Here is a 16,562-nt window from a genome sequence, read left to right as displayed (position 1 = left end):
TCATCCAAAAATGAAACAAAAATTATGTTAATTACAAAATACTTACAAATGATTTTGACTACTGTATATTTCACTCTTCTTCAATCTCTTTCACAGATCACCGACTGTAGTATTTCTTAGCGATAATTTTGTCACCAAGGATTTTTAATCAGGTTTACTTCAGGACTTTGGTCTGGCCATTGTATTATATCAATGTTTTTAGCTTCACGGAACTATTTTACGTTAAATTTAGGATTTTTTTTTTTTTAAGAGAATTTAAAGGGTTAGTTTAAAAAAAAAAATATATATATATATATATATATATATATATATATATATATATATATATATATATATATATATATATATATATATATTATATATATATATATATATATATATATATATATATATATATATATGTGTGTGTGTGTGTGTGTGTGTGTGTGTGTTATTAATTACAAAATAATTACAAATGATTTCGACTGGATAAAAGCAGCAAGTGTTTGATTTACATAATGGTATATACAGTAGTCAACATTTAAAGTGGAAGAATGGCTAAGACAAGAATGGCTGTCGCTCAATTGTTTCAGCAAAACTTTGATAAATGGCGATGATCTGCTTCAAATGTTCACTACTGTACATATCATTCTTCCTCAGTCTTTTTTACAGATCACCAACTGTAGTGTTTCTTAGCCATAACTTTGTCAAGGATTTTAGCAGAGATTTTTAATCAGGTTTACATCAGGACTCTGGTCTGGCCATTTCATAATTTCAGCCTCAAGGAACTGTTTTATGTCCGAATGACAGTGGTGTAAAGTAACTATTTACAAATACTCAAGTTACTGTAATTGAGTAGTTTTTCTCAGAAATTGTAATTTACTAAGTAGTTTTAAAAATTTGTACTTTTCCTTCAGTACATTTTTAGTGATGTATCTGTACTTTTACTCTCACTACTTTTCTTCAACCTGCAGTCGCTACTTTAATATTTCTTGTTCATGGAAATTAGAAAAATCAGTCCTGTAATTCCTGTACAATCAAATCACACATAGAAGGTAAATTGCATCATAATGAACTACTTCAAGACATGTGCACGTTACATTGCAACAAACTGTTTAGAAGCATTAAGTGTCCAAGAAGATGTTTAAAATCTTTATATGCATTGACCAAGAGACTGTTTAGATCAGGAATGCCCAAACACAGTCCTAGAGGGCCGATGTCCTGCAGATTTTAGCCCCACTTTGCCTCAACACACCTGCACGGATGTTTGTAGAAAGCCTAGTAAGAGATTGATTAGCTAGCCCGGGTGCGTCTAATTGAGATTGGAACTAAACTTTGCAGGACATCGGCCCTCCAGGACCGAGTATGGGCACCCCTGGTTTAGATGCATGTCACTGATGAGAAGATGATGGATATTTACTGTATGATGACTTAAATGGCCTTAAACAACCAGCAGGCACAAGACGTCAATTGGCCATCAGATTGAAATTGTACCCTAACAGTGTGGAGACGTTGCATTTTGTTTGAAAATGAAAATCAGGTTTACATCAGAACTCATCTCAGCCCAAAGTCAATGTCCAATGCCCAACCTAAAACCAACCAAATATCAACGTCTAATGATGTTACAGCTTGTTGTGTCAACATTACCACTATGACATCTATCAGACACTGAATTTTGGTTGCCATAACTGATGAATAAATGTCAGTATTTAAAAACAATAGGATGTTGGTTTAAGTTGTTGGCTCAACATTGGATTTTGGTCACTTTCTAACAACCTAAAATTAACCAAATATCAACGTCATTTGATGTCATTATTGAACATCAAAATAATGTTGTCCTTAGACGTTGACTACATTTACATTTTGTTAGTTCATTTAGTCATTTAGCAGACGCTTTTATCCAAAGCGACTTACAAATGAGGACAAGGAAGCAATTTACACAACTAAGAGCAACAATGAATAAGTGCTATAGGCAAGTTTCAGGTCTGTAAAGTCTAAGAAGGAAAGTATTAGTAGTATTAGTAAATTTTTTTTTTTTTTTTTTGGGTACAGTTAGTGTGATATTCAGAGGCAATTGCAGATTAGGAAGTGAAGTGGAGACTAAATAGTTGAGTTTTTAGTCGTTTCTTGAAAATAGCGAGTGACTCTGCTGTTCTGATGCAGTTAGGGAGTTCATTCCACCAGCTGGGCAGATTGAGCGTGAGCGTTCGCGATAGTGATTTCTTCCCTCTTTGGGATGGAACCACGAGGCGACGTTCATTCACAGAACGCAAGTTTCTGGAGGGCACATAGATCTGCAGAAGTGAGAGCAGATAAGAAGGAGCAAGGCCAGAAGTCACTTTGTAGGCAAACATCAGAGCTTTGAATTTGATGCGAGCAGCAACTGGCAGCCAGTGCAAACGGACTAGCAGCGGAGTCACATGTGCTCGTTTAGGTTCATTGAAGACAACTCGTGCTGCTGCGTTCTGGAGCCGTTGAAGAGGCTTGATAGAGTTAGCTGGAAGCCCAGCTAGACATTGATCACAACCTAAATTTAACCTAATATTAACGTCGTATGATGTTGTGTGCCTGCTGGGCAATAACTAAATGCACTACAAAATGTTACATTTACACACACATTAACAAATTACATGTAAATGCATCAACCTTTTAACAGCATAAAACTTACTACTCATGAGTACTTTTAAAAGGGCTACTTTTTACTCCTACTTTGAGTAATATTTACAACAGGTACTTTTACTCTACTCACACTACATTTTTAGGCAAGTAAGGGTACTTTTACTAAAGTATGCTTTTTCAGTACTCTTTCCACCACTGCGAATGATGACAAAAATGAAAAAGTTAATTTAAAAGGTTAGTTCATCCATAAATGAAACAAAAATGTGTGCAAAATTATTAATTGCTTACCTTCAGGTCATTTTAATCCCAAGACCTTTGTTCATCTTTGGAACATAAATTAGGATATTTTAGGTGATATCAGAGAGCTCCCTCATCCTACAGTGACAGAAACTGTTCAGAAGTCCAGAAAACTACAGAAAAACGTCCTGAAAGCAGACCATATGCCTTCATAATATTAAGAAGCTACGAAAATACTTTTGAGCGCACATAAAACAAAAATAGTGACTATATTCAACAGTATCTTCTCCTTAGTGTAAGTATATTGTGTGCATTATGGTCATTGAAAAAAACCCTGGAGTGTTTACAAAACATTCCAGACATTTTACATTTATGAAATAAAATTAATTGTAATCAATCTCAATGAAGTTAACAAATACGGTTAGCTGTATACACAATAAGGGTTAAAACCAGGTGAAAGAATGTTTCACATTTGTAATTTAAAGACAGGTATACCAGTACCACATATTTCTTGATCCCTTAAGACAATTAGATTTAAATCAATTTAAATCGCTTTATTAGTGGAACATTGTGATAATCTTCTTTTTTTGGGGTTAGATATCAGATATCATGGATGAACTACAGTTACTGCAACAAAACTATGGTTAAATTGTAGTTTACTATAGTATGGTTTAAAAACATTATAGTATTTACAATAATATGCTATATTCTTTCATGTATGCAGTAGTAAACTATCATTAATTTTCCACTGAATTAGAGTTGCTGCTGCGTTTCCACGGTTAACCCAATATATCCCAGCATTCACACTTGAAATAGTTAACTAAGTCATTCTAAACCCCAGGTAACAGAGTCCAGGGTTTACATGTTACAAGTTTCGCAGTGCTCATAATTACTCCTGAGTATTTGTACTCTGATGCTTCCCATTGTGCATTCTTAAACCCTGGATTCATTGTCATACTTGCATATTGAAGTTTCAAATGATTTTGACTGGATGAACACAACATGTGATCCATTTACATAATAGATCTACCATTGTATATATAGTGGTCAATATTTGAAGTGTCTCAAAGTCGTTTTTCAAAATGGTCCTAAGACAAGAATGGCTGTTGTTCAATAGTTTTAGTACAACTGTAATAAAAGGTGATGATCCGCTTCAAATGTTGACTACTGTATAGCTCACTCTTCTTCAGTCTCTTTCACAGTTCACCAGCTGTAGTGTTTCTTAGTCTTAACTTTTTCACCAAGGACTTTCCAAAAATTTTTAGTTAGGTTTATATCAGTACTCTGGTCTGGCCATTTAATTATTTCAATGTATTTAACTTCAAGGAATAATTTTATCAGAAGAGTATTTGAGAAAGCAGGTTGTGTGACATAGCTGTAAACTTTAAAGGAATAGTTCACCCCAAATGAAAAATGAAACCATAATTTACTTACCCTCAAGCCATCTTCTCTGTATATTAATTTCAATGTCAGATGAACACAGTCAAGATCAGTTAAAATTTTTGTCCTAGCACTTCCATGCTGTAAAATGGTGTGGATAGTGATTTTTGAATCTTCCAAAAGTGGATAAATCTATAATTGTACTGAGACATATGCCGCCCGGGGGGTTAATGCGAGTCTTATGAAGTGGATCAATGCGTTTTTGTAAATATTTAAATTATAAACTGCAGTGATGGCCGAATGCACATTTTGTGCGACTGACATTGTCAGCGATTTGCGTTTCCAATAGATTAAATAGAAAATATTTTGGTTACAAAAACAGACTGATCCACTTCAGGAGACATAAATTAACCCCCTGATGGCAAACGGGTTTGCTTTAAGAGTTTCACAAACTTAATGTGTTTTAGAAAATCTCAAAATGCTATTACAAAATAAGGTTTACTTGTACTGTTATTGAAGCTAAATTTTTATCTCACATGGTGGATATTTTCTAACATAAAACATAAAAGTGCAGAAATATGTCTGATCTCATAACAAAAATGTGGAAGCAAAACCAACTGATTAATACCAACTGCCAGGAATCTGAAAGTGTATCTAATTTTGTTCAGTTTTTTTTTCAAAATTCTACACACAATACCCCATAATGACAATGTGAAAAAATAGAACATTGAAATTATTGCAAATTTATAAAAAATATAAAACCTCACATGTAAGAAAAATTACATGTACATAAGTATTCACAGCCTTTGCCGTGAAGCTCTAAATTAAGGTCAGTACATTCTGTTTCCACTGATCCTTCCTGAGATGTTTCAGCAGCATAATTGGAGTTCACCTGTGGTAAATTCAGTTGATTAGACATGATTTGAAAAGACAGTTGACAGTGCATGTCAAAGCACAAACCAAGCAAGAAGAAAAAGGAATTGTCTGTAGACCTCCGAGACAGGATTGTCTCATTACACAAGACGGGGGAATGTTACAGAAAAAAATTCTGCTGCTCTGACAGTTCCAATGAGCACAGTGGCCTCCATCATTCATAAGTATAAGCTGTTTGGAACCACCAGGACTTTTCCTAGAGCTGTCCGGCCATCTAAGCTGAGTGATCGAGGAGAGGGGTCTTAGGGAGGTGATCAATAACCCGATGGTCACTTAGTCTGACCTCCAGTGTTCTTCTGTGGAGAGAGGAGAACCTTACAGGAGGACAACCATCTGTGCAGCAATCCAGCAATCAGGCCTGTATGGTAGAGTGGCCAGACAGAAGCCACTCCCCACCTGGAATCTGGAGGCATCTGGAGGACTCTCAGATCATAAGAAACTAAATTATCTGGTCTGATGAGACTAAAATTGAACTCTTAGGAGTGAATGCCAGGCGTTACATTTGGAGAAAACCAGGCACCGCTCATCACCAGGCTAATACCATCCCTACAGTGAAGCATGGTGGTGGCAACATCATGCTGTGGGGATGTTTTTCAGCAGCAGGAACTGAAAAACTAGTCAGGATAGAGGGAAAGATGAATGAATACAGAGACATCCTGAATGAAAACCTGCTTCAGAGTGCTCTTGACCTCAGACTGAGGCGACGGTTCATACTCCAGCAGGACAAAGACTGAAAGCACACCACCAAAATATTAATGGAATGGCTTCACAAATCATCGGGGAATGTCCTTGAGTGGCCCAGCCAGAGCCCAGACCTAAATCCTATTAAAGATCTCTGGAAAGATCTGAAAATGGCTGTACACTGTCGCTTCCCATCCAACCTGATAAGAGCTTAAGAGGTACTGCAAAGAGTAATGGGCAAAAATTCTCAAAGACGTGTGCCAAGATTGTGGCATCATATTCAAAATGACTTGAGGCTGTAATTGCTGCCAAAGGTGCATTAACAAAGTGTTGAGCAAAGGCTGTAAATACTTATGTACATGTGATTGTTCAGGTTTTTAATTTTTAATTCATTTGCAACAATTTCAAAAACTCTTTTTTTTCACGTTGTCATTATGTGGTTTTGTGTGTAGAATGTTGAGGAAATAAATGTATTTAATAAGATTTAGAATAAGCCACAAAAGAATTGTGAAAAAAGTGAAGCTCTATGAATACTTTCCAGATCTGTATCAAGAATAACTTTAGGACTACACTGCAAACTGTAGAGTTATTGTCTTGTTTCTAATCCAAATATTTAAACAAGATATCTAGTTAGTCAATATTAAGGTATGTAAAAATAAATACTGTTTTGTTTTCACAACTGAGTCAAAAACAAAATTCTTAAAAAAACATGATAAAATAATCAATATTAATTTGTTAATTTATTTTGTTTGTTTTAAGGAAATTGTGCTAATTTGGACTTTTTGAGCCCTACTTTCAACAGAACATGAATAAACTCAAAACCTTAAGACAATCCTTCCCCTTATTAAATTTGTGTTTTTTTTTTTTAAAATGTATTATAGTAAAAATGTAGAAACAATGTTTTTTATTTTTATTTTTATTTTTTTTTTTGGTAGACTGGTTATTATTTGTATATTCACTCTTTTACTAAAAATAACATGATTAAAGTATGGTTAAGCAGCTTATTATTAAGAATCTTGATGAGTAAAATTACCCAAAACAAAATGTACCTTTTACACTGCAAAGAAATGCTGGGTTGCACAAAATTAACTTGTGTTGGGACATCATGAAATAATTAAGTTAACTCATTAGTTTTTACAAATGTAAGTGCATTGAACATAAAACAATTAAGTTGTCCCTAAAAAAACAAATTTTTGAGAGTATGTAATATAATGTATTCATAGCATAACCTTATTGTTTTAAATGATTGTTTTAGTTCATTTGTAGTGGAAGTGCTAAATTATCATTTAAAAACAAATCAGGCATGTTCGATAAAATGTAGATGCAAAAAAAAGTTTCAATAATCATCTTTTTTTATTATTATAATTATTAATATTTCAGGATTTACATCACTTTTAAATCAGTGCCACAACAGCAGGTCATTATAGGAATAAAGTGAATAAATGCTTACTTTGGTCTCAGAAAAACTTCCAGTGTCAAGTTATTACCACGTGAGAAGATATTTTTGTAGACAAATAAATGATAAATATGCTAGTCAATAAACCAAACAAAAATACAGCAAGGCTAATGAGCAATAAAAGAGGTATTCAAGTTAGACCAGATACATGTTGTTAAAAACATCAGTATATTCTATAATATCTGAGTAACTTTCATATAGATGCTACAGCTGCAGTATTAAAATATTCAAGTATGCAAGGCTACAACGAAAAAATAAAAAAAGATTAATGAATAAATCAAAACATTTGAATCCTAATATTTTAATCTCACAATTCTGATATTATATCTATAAAATTTGGGTCCTAAACATCTTACTCTATTCATAAAATCCAACATTTATTTTGCAGTTCCAAGCTTATAGGTAGTCGCTTAATTCTTAATTTTAATAATACTAATAATTTACTTTTTTTTTTATTTAATTTTGTTGTAATTCTGAGAAGAATCGTCTGATTTGTGAGATTAAAAATAACACAAAGTTACCTTTTTTGTTTATCTTTCATTCATGACAGAAAAAAGCAAGGTTTTTGCTTCAAATTGACATCAAAAGACATAGAAATAGCAGACAGAGATGTCATCAAGAAAATGTTCAAATATTTGCATAATTAATGATAAACGCAAGCAATTTCTTATTATTATGCAAATCACAGTGGTTACAATCGCAATTTCCAGGTCAGTTTATCAATAAATGTCAGATAAAATGAACAAAAGTGATGTGTAGGCTGACAAATAATGAGTAAAAACATATTTTATGAACACGTCACCCTGATTAAAGCTAATGGCAGACATTGAACATATTATTAGAGAAATTTTGCATAAAATATATGCCAATATATGCTAAATTATGTAATGTAATGTAATGCAATATTTAAATGTATGTATTGTGGTAGTTCATATAAGATGACGCTCTGAATCCTTCACGTGTCATACATTAACCTTGGTCCAATTCAGAATCGGACATACAAATCATATTAGGAAAAAAGTGTCATAATTCTCTTCTTTCATAAATATTCTGCTTTTAAATTAATGAAACGCCACAAAAACAACGTAGACGCACTAAGTGTAAACAGAATCGGTGTTTGTGTTAGATTCCTGCTTATTAGACCTTCATGGCTGATGTCAGAGCTGCAGGAGCTGCTGGCAGAGGGTTTGTATGACATCTCTGTGCTCGTAGAGGTACATTTGAGTCTCCCACAGCATGTCAACTAACACAGCGTCGCTGACCTCATCCAGCATCACTTCCTGCGACAGCTGAGGACTCAACCTGACACACAGGAAAAAAAGAAGACGACGTGAGAATGAAAGCGAGTCAAAGGTAGAAGTAATCAAAAGGAGAGAATTAATTGATTGAAAGGTGCAAATGAAAGAAGTTAATTGAAATGGAAAGTATGAGGGACAGAAAAAAAAGAAAGACACAGTAAAAACAGAAGGAAGGTAATGGTAAAGCAACTCAATGGAAGGAAGAAGAATGGAAATTAAATTTTGGAAGGAAATGAGTGACGGGCAGGAAAAAGGAGTAATGAAACTGAGAAAAAGGAAGGAAGGACACAAATAAAAGAAAGGAGTGAAATAAAGAAATAAAGGACAAATGAAAAGATGAAGAGAAGTAAAGAAAGGAATGAATGAGGGAATAAAAAGAAAGAAAGACAGAAAATAAGGTAGAGAATGACTGCAAGGAAGAAAAAAAGTAATGAAAGATGTGAAGGAAGGATGGAAACTAAATTTAAAAGGGCAAAATAAAAGAAATAAAGAAAGAAAGAAAGAAAGAAAGAAAGAAAGAAAGAAAGAAAGAAAGAAAGAAAGAAAGAAACAAAGAAAGAAAGGGTCATTTAAGAAGGGAAGGTAATGAAGGGAGAACAACGGAAGGAAGAGCAATGCAAATGAAATGTTGGAAGGAAATGAAAAAAGGACAGGAAAAAATTATGGAATGGAGGGAAAGTTAAGAAGGACAAAAACTAAAGAAAAGATGGATGGAAATTAAAAAGACTGAGGCTGAAAGAAAGAGGGTAACAAAAGAAATAAGGAAGAAGGCTAAAGAGTGGAAGGAAAAAATATCATATGGGTGGACATTGAAAGTAAAAGGGAAGGACTAAAGAAAGAAAGGAAGGAAGAAAAAAAGAAATGAAAGGTGAAGGAAAGAAGGAAACTGGAAAAAGACAATAAATTAAAAAAGGACAACAAGAGAAAAAATAAATATATGGTAATTACAGGAGGGAAAGTAAAGTAAATGGAAGGAAGAACAATGGAAATGAAATGTTGGAAGGAAATGAGGAAAGGACAGGGAAAAAAATGGAATAAAGGGAAAGGAAGGACAAATAATTAAGACAGGAAGGATGGAAAAGAAAAAGAATGAGGGAAGAAATAAAGGAAGTCATACGGAAAAAGGAAGGAAATAGGGAAGAAGAATAAGTGAAGTTTTATAAACTAATTTCGAGAGGAGCACGTGATATGATTGAGCACTGCTGGCCAATCATCCGTAATCAGTAACAATCCAATCAGAGCGATCTTAGCTCACTCTATCTTCGTTGGAAGAATCCCCCCCTTCCACCCCATCTCCTCTTTTTCCCCCCTTTTTCTAAAGGGGGAGCTATCGAGACCTACTTGATCTCGGATCCCCTGATATGCTTATTGGCCAGGCGGGAGCCCTGGGCTCAAATATCTCCGAGCTCAGGGTTCTCTCCCGGGACAGCATGCCAAACCTGCTTTAAATGCCAAGCATATCTAAGTGGGAACTCTTGAAAGAAAATGTATGGAAGTAGTAATGTATGGATGAACATTAATAGTAAAAGGATGGACTGACAGAATAAAGGAAATGAAAGGCAGATGAAAAGACGGAGAAAAGTAAAGAAAGGAATAAATGAGTGAATAAAATATAAGGAAGAAAGAAAAAAATGAAAGATGTGAAAAAAAGGAAAAGGGAAGATACATTTAAAAGGATAAGATATAAAAAGAAATGAAAGGTGAAGGATTTAGGATCTATTTGCTGGCTGCCCAGCATCCTCTATTAACAAACTTCAATTAGTACAAAATGCAGCTGCCAGAGTTCTTACCAGGTCTAGAAAATATGATCATATCACCCCAATTTTATCCTCCTTACACTGGCTGCCTGTTAAGTTTCGTATTGAATTTAAAATATTACTTCTCACCTATAAAGCTCTAAATAATCTAGCTCCTGTTTATCTAACCAACCTTCTGTCTCGCTACGAACCAACTCGCTCTTTAAGATCTCAAAACTCAGGGCTTCTGGTAGTACCTAGAATAGCAAAATCAAGTAAAGGAGGTCGAGCCTTCTCTTTCATGGCTCCTACACTCTGGAATAGCCTTCCTGATAACATCCGAGGCTCAGACACACTCTCTCAGTTCAAAACTAGATTAAAGACCTATCTGTTTAGTAAAGCATACACTCAATGCATCACCTAGCGGGTTCCACACAGGCTTCTGCATCTTGTTTATATACACTATGAACAGCAGCTACGCTAATTACTTTCTTTATTCTCTATTTTCACCTGGGTATACTCATCCCGAGGTCCTCAGATTATGCAGAGTCACTGATTGGATCCAAGACCAGCGACGAGATGATCCCAAGGAATACATATCCGGGACCAGGCCATATCCTGAGCTGCTGCTGCGCTGATGGTCGTGGGGTGTGGAGAACATGAGTCTGACTCCAGCGACGCTCCAGGGACAGACGAGTCTTCGCTGAGGCCATCTCCAGCCTCAACCACGGCGAATGAAGCTCTGCACAAGACTTTTGGCCAGCGGAGATTTTAAAATGGTCGTGCCCAACTGAGTCTGGTTCTCTCAAGGTTTTTTTTCTTCACTCCCATCAGGTGATGTTTTTTTTTCCCTCTCCGCTGTCGCCACTGCCTCGCATGGTTCAGGATTGGTAGAGCTACGCATCTATGAATTTGCTCTTCAGTGTTTGAACTCTCAGTAATGATTAAATCACACTGAACTGAGCTAAACTGAACTGAACTTAAACACTAAAACCTGAACCACACTGTTCCAGTTACTATGACCATTTATGTGAAGCTGCTTTGACACAATCTACATTGTAAAAGCGCTATACAAATAAAGCTGAATTGAATTTAATTGAAAAAAGAAAGACAAAGAAATAAAGAAGGAATAAAGAATAAAGAAAAAAGAAAAAGAAAAAACAATTGAAGAATAAAATGACAAAATTAATTATATAAAGAAGGAAGAAACAAAGAAAAGAATGAAGAAATTGAAAGGTAAGAAATACAAATAAAAATCAGGAGAAAACAAAGGAATAAAAGTGGGAATACAATTAAAAAGAAAGTAAGGATGGGAATGACAGGTAGGAAGAAAAAAGTAATGAAATCTAGGTAGAAAAAAATAAATTGTAAAAGAGAAAGTAGATTAAAAGGAAGCATAAAATGAAAAGAAAGAAAGAAAGAAAGAAAGAAAGAAAGAAAGAAAGAAAGAAAGAAAGAAAGAAAGAAAGAAAGAAAGAAAAAGAATAAGGAAGAAATATAAAAGAAGAAAGAAAATTTGAGAAGGAGGACAAATTTAAAAGGAATAATGAGTGGAAGAAAAGAGAAAATAAAATTAAAGAAAGAAAATGAATGAGAAACATTCAACAGTACAGTAATTCTGAAAGCAGGGTTATGTGAATGAGGGTGAATCAGTCCTTCACAACTGACCTGTGATAGTTTATATCAGCCATCTCACACCACGCTCGGGCCCGGTCCACTGCACAACCATCTGAGTCTGTACACTGACGTCACAAACAAAAACAACCCATCATCATAAACAACACCAAAAAAGTGGCGATACTTTTTCACTTATTTTAAATGTGAAGTCTTATGAGGCTTGTATTTGTAAACTCACACAATCCACAAGCATCTTGCCCAGTTCTTTGACTCCAACAAAGGTCTTGGCCAGCTCTATTGGATTGGAAGGCCTAAAAACGTCCACCGAGTTCACTGCCACCTGAGGAGGTTTACCGGTACCCAGTGAGACCACCACCCCTAACTGGGTTACATCTTCATCACGACCCTGATGGAGCCAGAAAAGGAGGCAGGCCTTTAATGGCAATACATTTAAAGCACTACTTACTGACATACACTTGACATCTATGGGCTGAGACAGTTTTTTTTTCCTAAAAAGGACCATAAAGCATAAAGTATAACTCAACTCAACCTGACCTAACCTAACCTAACCCAACTCCTCAACTCAGAAAAATTTGTGCTACATCATAAAAGAAAACTTTTTTTGGAAATAGTTTCATCTACTAGTCACCTAGGATTAAACAGTTGAGTTTTAACATTTTTTAATCCATTCAGTCGATCTCCCAGTCAGGCAGAAGCGTTTTTAGCTTAGCTTAGCATAAATCATTGAATCAGGTTAGACAATTTAAAAAATATTTTCCTATTTAAAGCTTGAATTTTCTGTAGTTGCATCATGTATTCTAATAATAATCAAGAGACTTTGCTGCCGTACCATGGCCGCTGTAGGCGCTATTACCTAGCTGGAGTCTGTTTTCAGGTGCTGCAAAATATCAATGTGCCTGCTGCAGCCATGGTACAGCAGTAAAGTTCCTTGATCATTAAACTTATCACTTTCTGTTGGCCTTAGTAAACAACGTAACTACAGAAGAGTCACGCTTTAAATGGGAAAGTTATCAAAACTCTGTTTTGAAATGTTAGCACATATTTTAGTATTGAAAGGAACACAAAAAAACTGCTGCCGTTTTGTGAAATTTTGTTTAGCGCAAGGACAAAAAGTTCCCTCCGCACACTCTGTTTGGGTTCAAGTTGGTTGTGTAAATTCACTAGTGCCTCATTACCACTGAGAAGTAAAGACAGTTTAGTACAGTACAGTACAGTTCAGTATGGGTCACCCTGGTAAGGCTTGAGTTTCCACTGCCAACACTAATTAGAGGTTGAGGTGACCTAGGAATTTGAGGGACCTAGGGATAAATCCTCCATCATATTTCATTAGGAGACATTTATGTTATATTAAGCCATTCAAATCACAATACCCCATTTACCCTTTAATAAATATTTAAAGCTTAAAGGAAGATTTGGGGCCCATTTAATCAACAATTTTGTGCGTTTGTTTACACAAAAATTACATTTTGGGGGCTGCAAATTCATAACTTTGAAAACAAGATTTCAAAGTAGATTTTTTTCAGCAAAGTGTAGATTTACGTCACTACATTACCTGACAAAAGTCTTGTCACCTATCCAAGTTTTATGAACAACAAATAATAACTTGACTTCTAGTTGATCATTTGCTATCAGAAGTGGCTTATATAAAAGGCAAAGGCCTCTAGATTACACTTATTTTAGCAAAATAAAATTTGATCATGCCTTGATTTTTAGATATTTAATTAGGACAGTAAGGTCTGACTTTGTTTAGACCCAAGTCGTGTGACTTAATAGAAATGATGTACAGTATAGAATATAACATATAAAGTCATGGTGCAGTAAAAAAAGAATCAATATTGTGCATGACTCCCATGAGCTTGAAGGACTGCATCCATACATCTTTGCAATGACTCAAATAACTTATTAATAAAGTCATCTGGAATGGCAAATAAAGCTTTCTTGCAGGTCTTCCAGAGTTCATCAAGATTATTTGGGTTCATCTTCAATGCCTCTTCCTTCATCTTACCCCAGACATGCTCAATAATGTTCATGTCTGATGACTGGGCTGGCCAATCCTGGAGCACCTTGATCTTCTTTGCTTTCAGGAACTTTGATGTGGAGGCTGAAGTATGAGAAGGAGAACTATCCTGCTGAAGAATTTGCCTTCTCCTGTGGCTTGTAATATAATGAGCAGGACAAATGTCTTTATATGTCTTGATTCAGGCTGTTGATATTGCCATCCACTCTGCAGATCTCTCGCATGCCCCATACTGAACCCCAAACCATCATTTTTCCTTCACCAAACTTGACTGTTTCAGTGAGAATCTTGGGTTCATGCAGGTGATGATTGGGATGCAGTTCAACAGATGATTCATTGGAAAATCTACCTTCTGCCACTTTTCCCAAATTATCAACTAGAAGTCAAGCTATTTTGTGTTGTTCTTACAACTGAGATTAGACGTGTCTAATCATCACTTCTCTACAGAAACCGTTTACTAAAAAGGTGACAGCGCCATCCCCTGGCTTGGCATATGTAACAAAGTTTTTGGCAGTTTTTCAAGAATATGTGTAAACATGAATTGTTTTGAAAACATTTTCAAATAGGAGTAAAACATTTTTAAAAATGCAAGATATAAAACTTTGACTGCATTGCTGTCATGTAAACATAGCCTTGAACAGGTAATTCTTGTGACAGAACTGGTGTAATCAGACCTGTGCCTTCAGGGCTTTGTTGTACTGGTGTATTTCTGTCATGGCATCTAGCGTTGGGTTATTAGCCAACAGCCCTCCGTCCAGAAAACGGCCCATTGGTCGAAAATACGTGGGAGCAGCTCCACTGGAGCGAGCAGCACGCCAAACTAATTGCTCTGAAAGAAACACAATGCGAATGAGCAGGAGCCCAATATAGACCTAAAAGGGCAAAAGATGATTAGCCTCCAGCAAACTAAACGACCGATTAGATCCAACATGAGGTATGATTGCTCAATGTGAACACCAGGACACTTGCATACTGTGACCTTTTCATTCCACACACACATTTTCTCTTTCACACACACCTTCATCAGTCACCTTCCTACGCTTTCTGGGAGGTCGAGTATATCCTACTAGCAAAAGATCTTCATCCTCCCACCCTGCAACAGCGACAATGAAGCTTCACGCAGCATTTGATAACTGAGAATCCAGGAGCGTATCAAAATGCTCATATAAAGTACGGGAGGAAGAACATGAGTTTGCTTTTCAGTGCCACAAAGATAATTACAACAGCTTCATCCCAAGAATCAAAAGAGATTTACCTTGTGGCACAGTAAGAGGCTGGAATGTGGCTGTAGACTTGTATGGAGGGTCTCTCTGAAGGGCCGGCGGGTCGTAATTGCGAAACAGATGCAGTTCTCCAGGGTGTCTGTCTGCAAGAACGCTAGTCACCATTACTCTAAACAGAAAAACAGATGGGAGTTGAGTTAAAAACAAGCCTCTTTCTGAAGAATATGTGTGGTGATTGACAATGCAAAACTCACTGCTACATCTTAAGGAGTTCAGATGTGTAATTAGGGAATTTATGTGCTGTTGGGAGTTGTCACTAAAGCATTGCTTACACGTTCTGAATTGTCGATTAAGCTCTAGAATTGTTTTTTGCTAGGCAGGTATATGGGGGTTTACAGTAAGTTCTGGATGACTGCAACATTAGAATATTGCGAGGGTGTACTGGGCCATTGATGGGCCATAGCTTGTAAATATTATTGTATTAAGGTTAGCTGGTTTTAGAAATCTACTGTAGGTCTTTGCTAGGGTCTTCTTATTGCTTGTAAATACTGGCAGACTTTGCACTTAGGAGGCAAGTTTGAAGAAAATTTAACACTAAACTTGGCTAGCTAGACAATTGCTTGTGTGTTTACAGATGTTCATAGGACATTTCTGGGAATGTATTTGAAGGTACAGAAGGGGATTGACTGGGTATACTGTGTCTTTGTTAGGAGACCCAGTCTTTGTTAGGAGACCCACTAAGGCATTGCTTATGTGTTTTGAATGGTCGATTAAGCTCTATAATTGTTTTTTTGCTAGGCAGGTATATGGGGGTTTACAGTAAGTTCTGGATGACTGCAATAGAAGAGTATTGCTTTGGTGTACTGGGCCATTGATAGGGCATAGCTTGTAAATATTATTTTATTAAGGTTAGCTGGCTTTAGAAATCTACTTTAGGTCTTTGCTAGGGTCTTCTTATGGCTGGTAAATTCTGGCAGACTTTGCATTTAGGAGGCATGTTTGAAGAAAACGAAATGCTAAACATGGTTTGCTAGACAGTTGCTTGGGTTTTTAGAGATGTTAATTGGACATTTCTGGGAATTTATTTGGAGGTACAGAAGGGCATGGACTGGATGAATTAGGTCTTTGTTAGGAGACCCACTAAGCCATTGCTTATGTGTTTTGAAAAGTCGATTAAGCTCTATAAATGGATTTTGCTAGGCAGGTATATAGGGGTATAAATTAAGATCTGGATGACTCCAACAGTAGAGTATTGCTAGGGTGTATTGGGCCATCGATAGGGCATAGCTTGTAAATATTATTTTATTAAGGTTAGTTGATAGGTTTAGGTAGTTTGAGAACATTGCTGGGGGGATTCTAGGATAA

The 16,562-nt window shown here is 35.9% G+C and overlaps 2 protein-coding genes across 15 annotated transcripts in view; both read right to left on the bottom strand.

The window, feature by feature from the left end:
• The window catches only part of baiap2l2b (BAR/IMD domain containing adaptor protein 2 like 2b), a 35,557-nt gene extending 32,569 nt beyond the window's left edge, over window positions 1–2,988 (bottom strand). Inside the window, exon 1 of the mRNA XM_087303059.1 lies at window positions 2,887–2,988. The gene's annotated coding sequence lies outside the window, so the exon portion shown is untranslated. The remainder of the gene's footprint in view (window positions 1–2,886) is intronic.
• Window positions 2,989–7,163: 4,175 nt separating this feature from the next.
• The window catches only part of pla2g6 (phospholipase A2, group VI (cytosolic, calcium-independent)), a 50,077-nt gene continuing 40,678 nt past the window's right edge, over window positions 7,164–16,562 (bottom strand). For 5 of the 14 annotated variants that reach the window (XM_087302541.1, XM_087302545.1, XM_087302542.1 and 2 more), the window contains 6 exon segments: window positions 15,230–15,366; window positions 14,993–15,067; window positions 14,649–14,803; window positions 12,175–12,342; window positions 11,988–12,061; window positions 7,164–8,587 (listed from right to left, as the gene is read on the bottom strand). In XM_087302541.1, coding sequence (XP_087158667.1) covers window positions 8,443–8,587; window positions 11,988–12,061; window positions 12,175–12,342; window positions 14,649–14,803; window positions 14,993–15,067; window positions 15,230–15,366 — 754 coding nt within the window. In that variant the 3' untranslated portion in view covers window positions 7,164–8,442. 14 annotated transcript variants of the gene reach the window in all.

This window comes from Danio rerio, chromosome 22 (genome assembly GCF_052040795.2).
Source record: "Danio rerio strain M-AB ecotype USA chromosome 22, GRCz13ab, whole genome shotgun sequence".
NCBI lineage: Eukaryota > Metazoa > Chordata > Actinopteri > Cypriniformes > Danionidae > Danio > Danio rerio.
The sequence above is the reverse complement of the archived record's forward strand: the minus strand, read 5'-3'. Positions and strand labels throughout refer to the sequence as shown.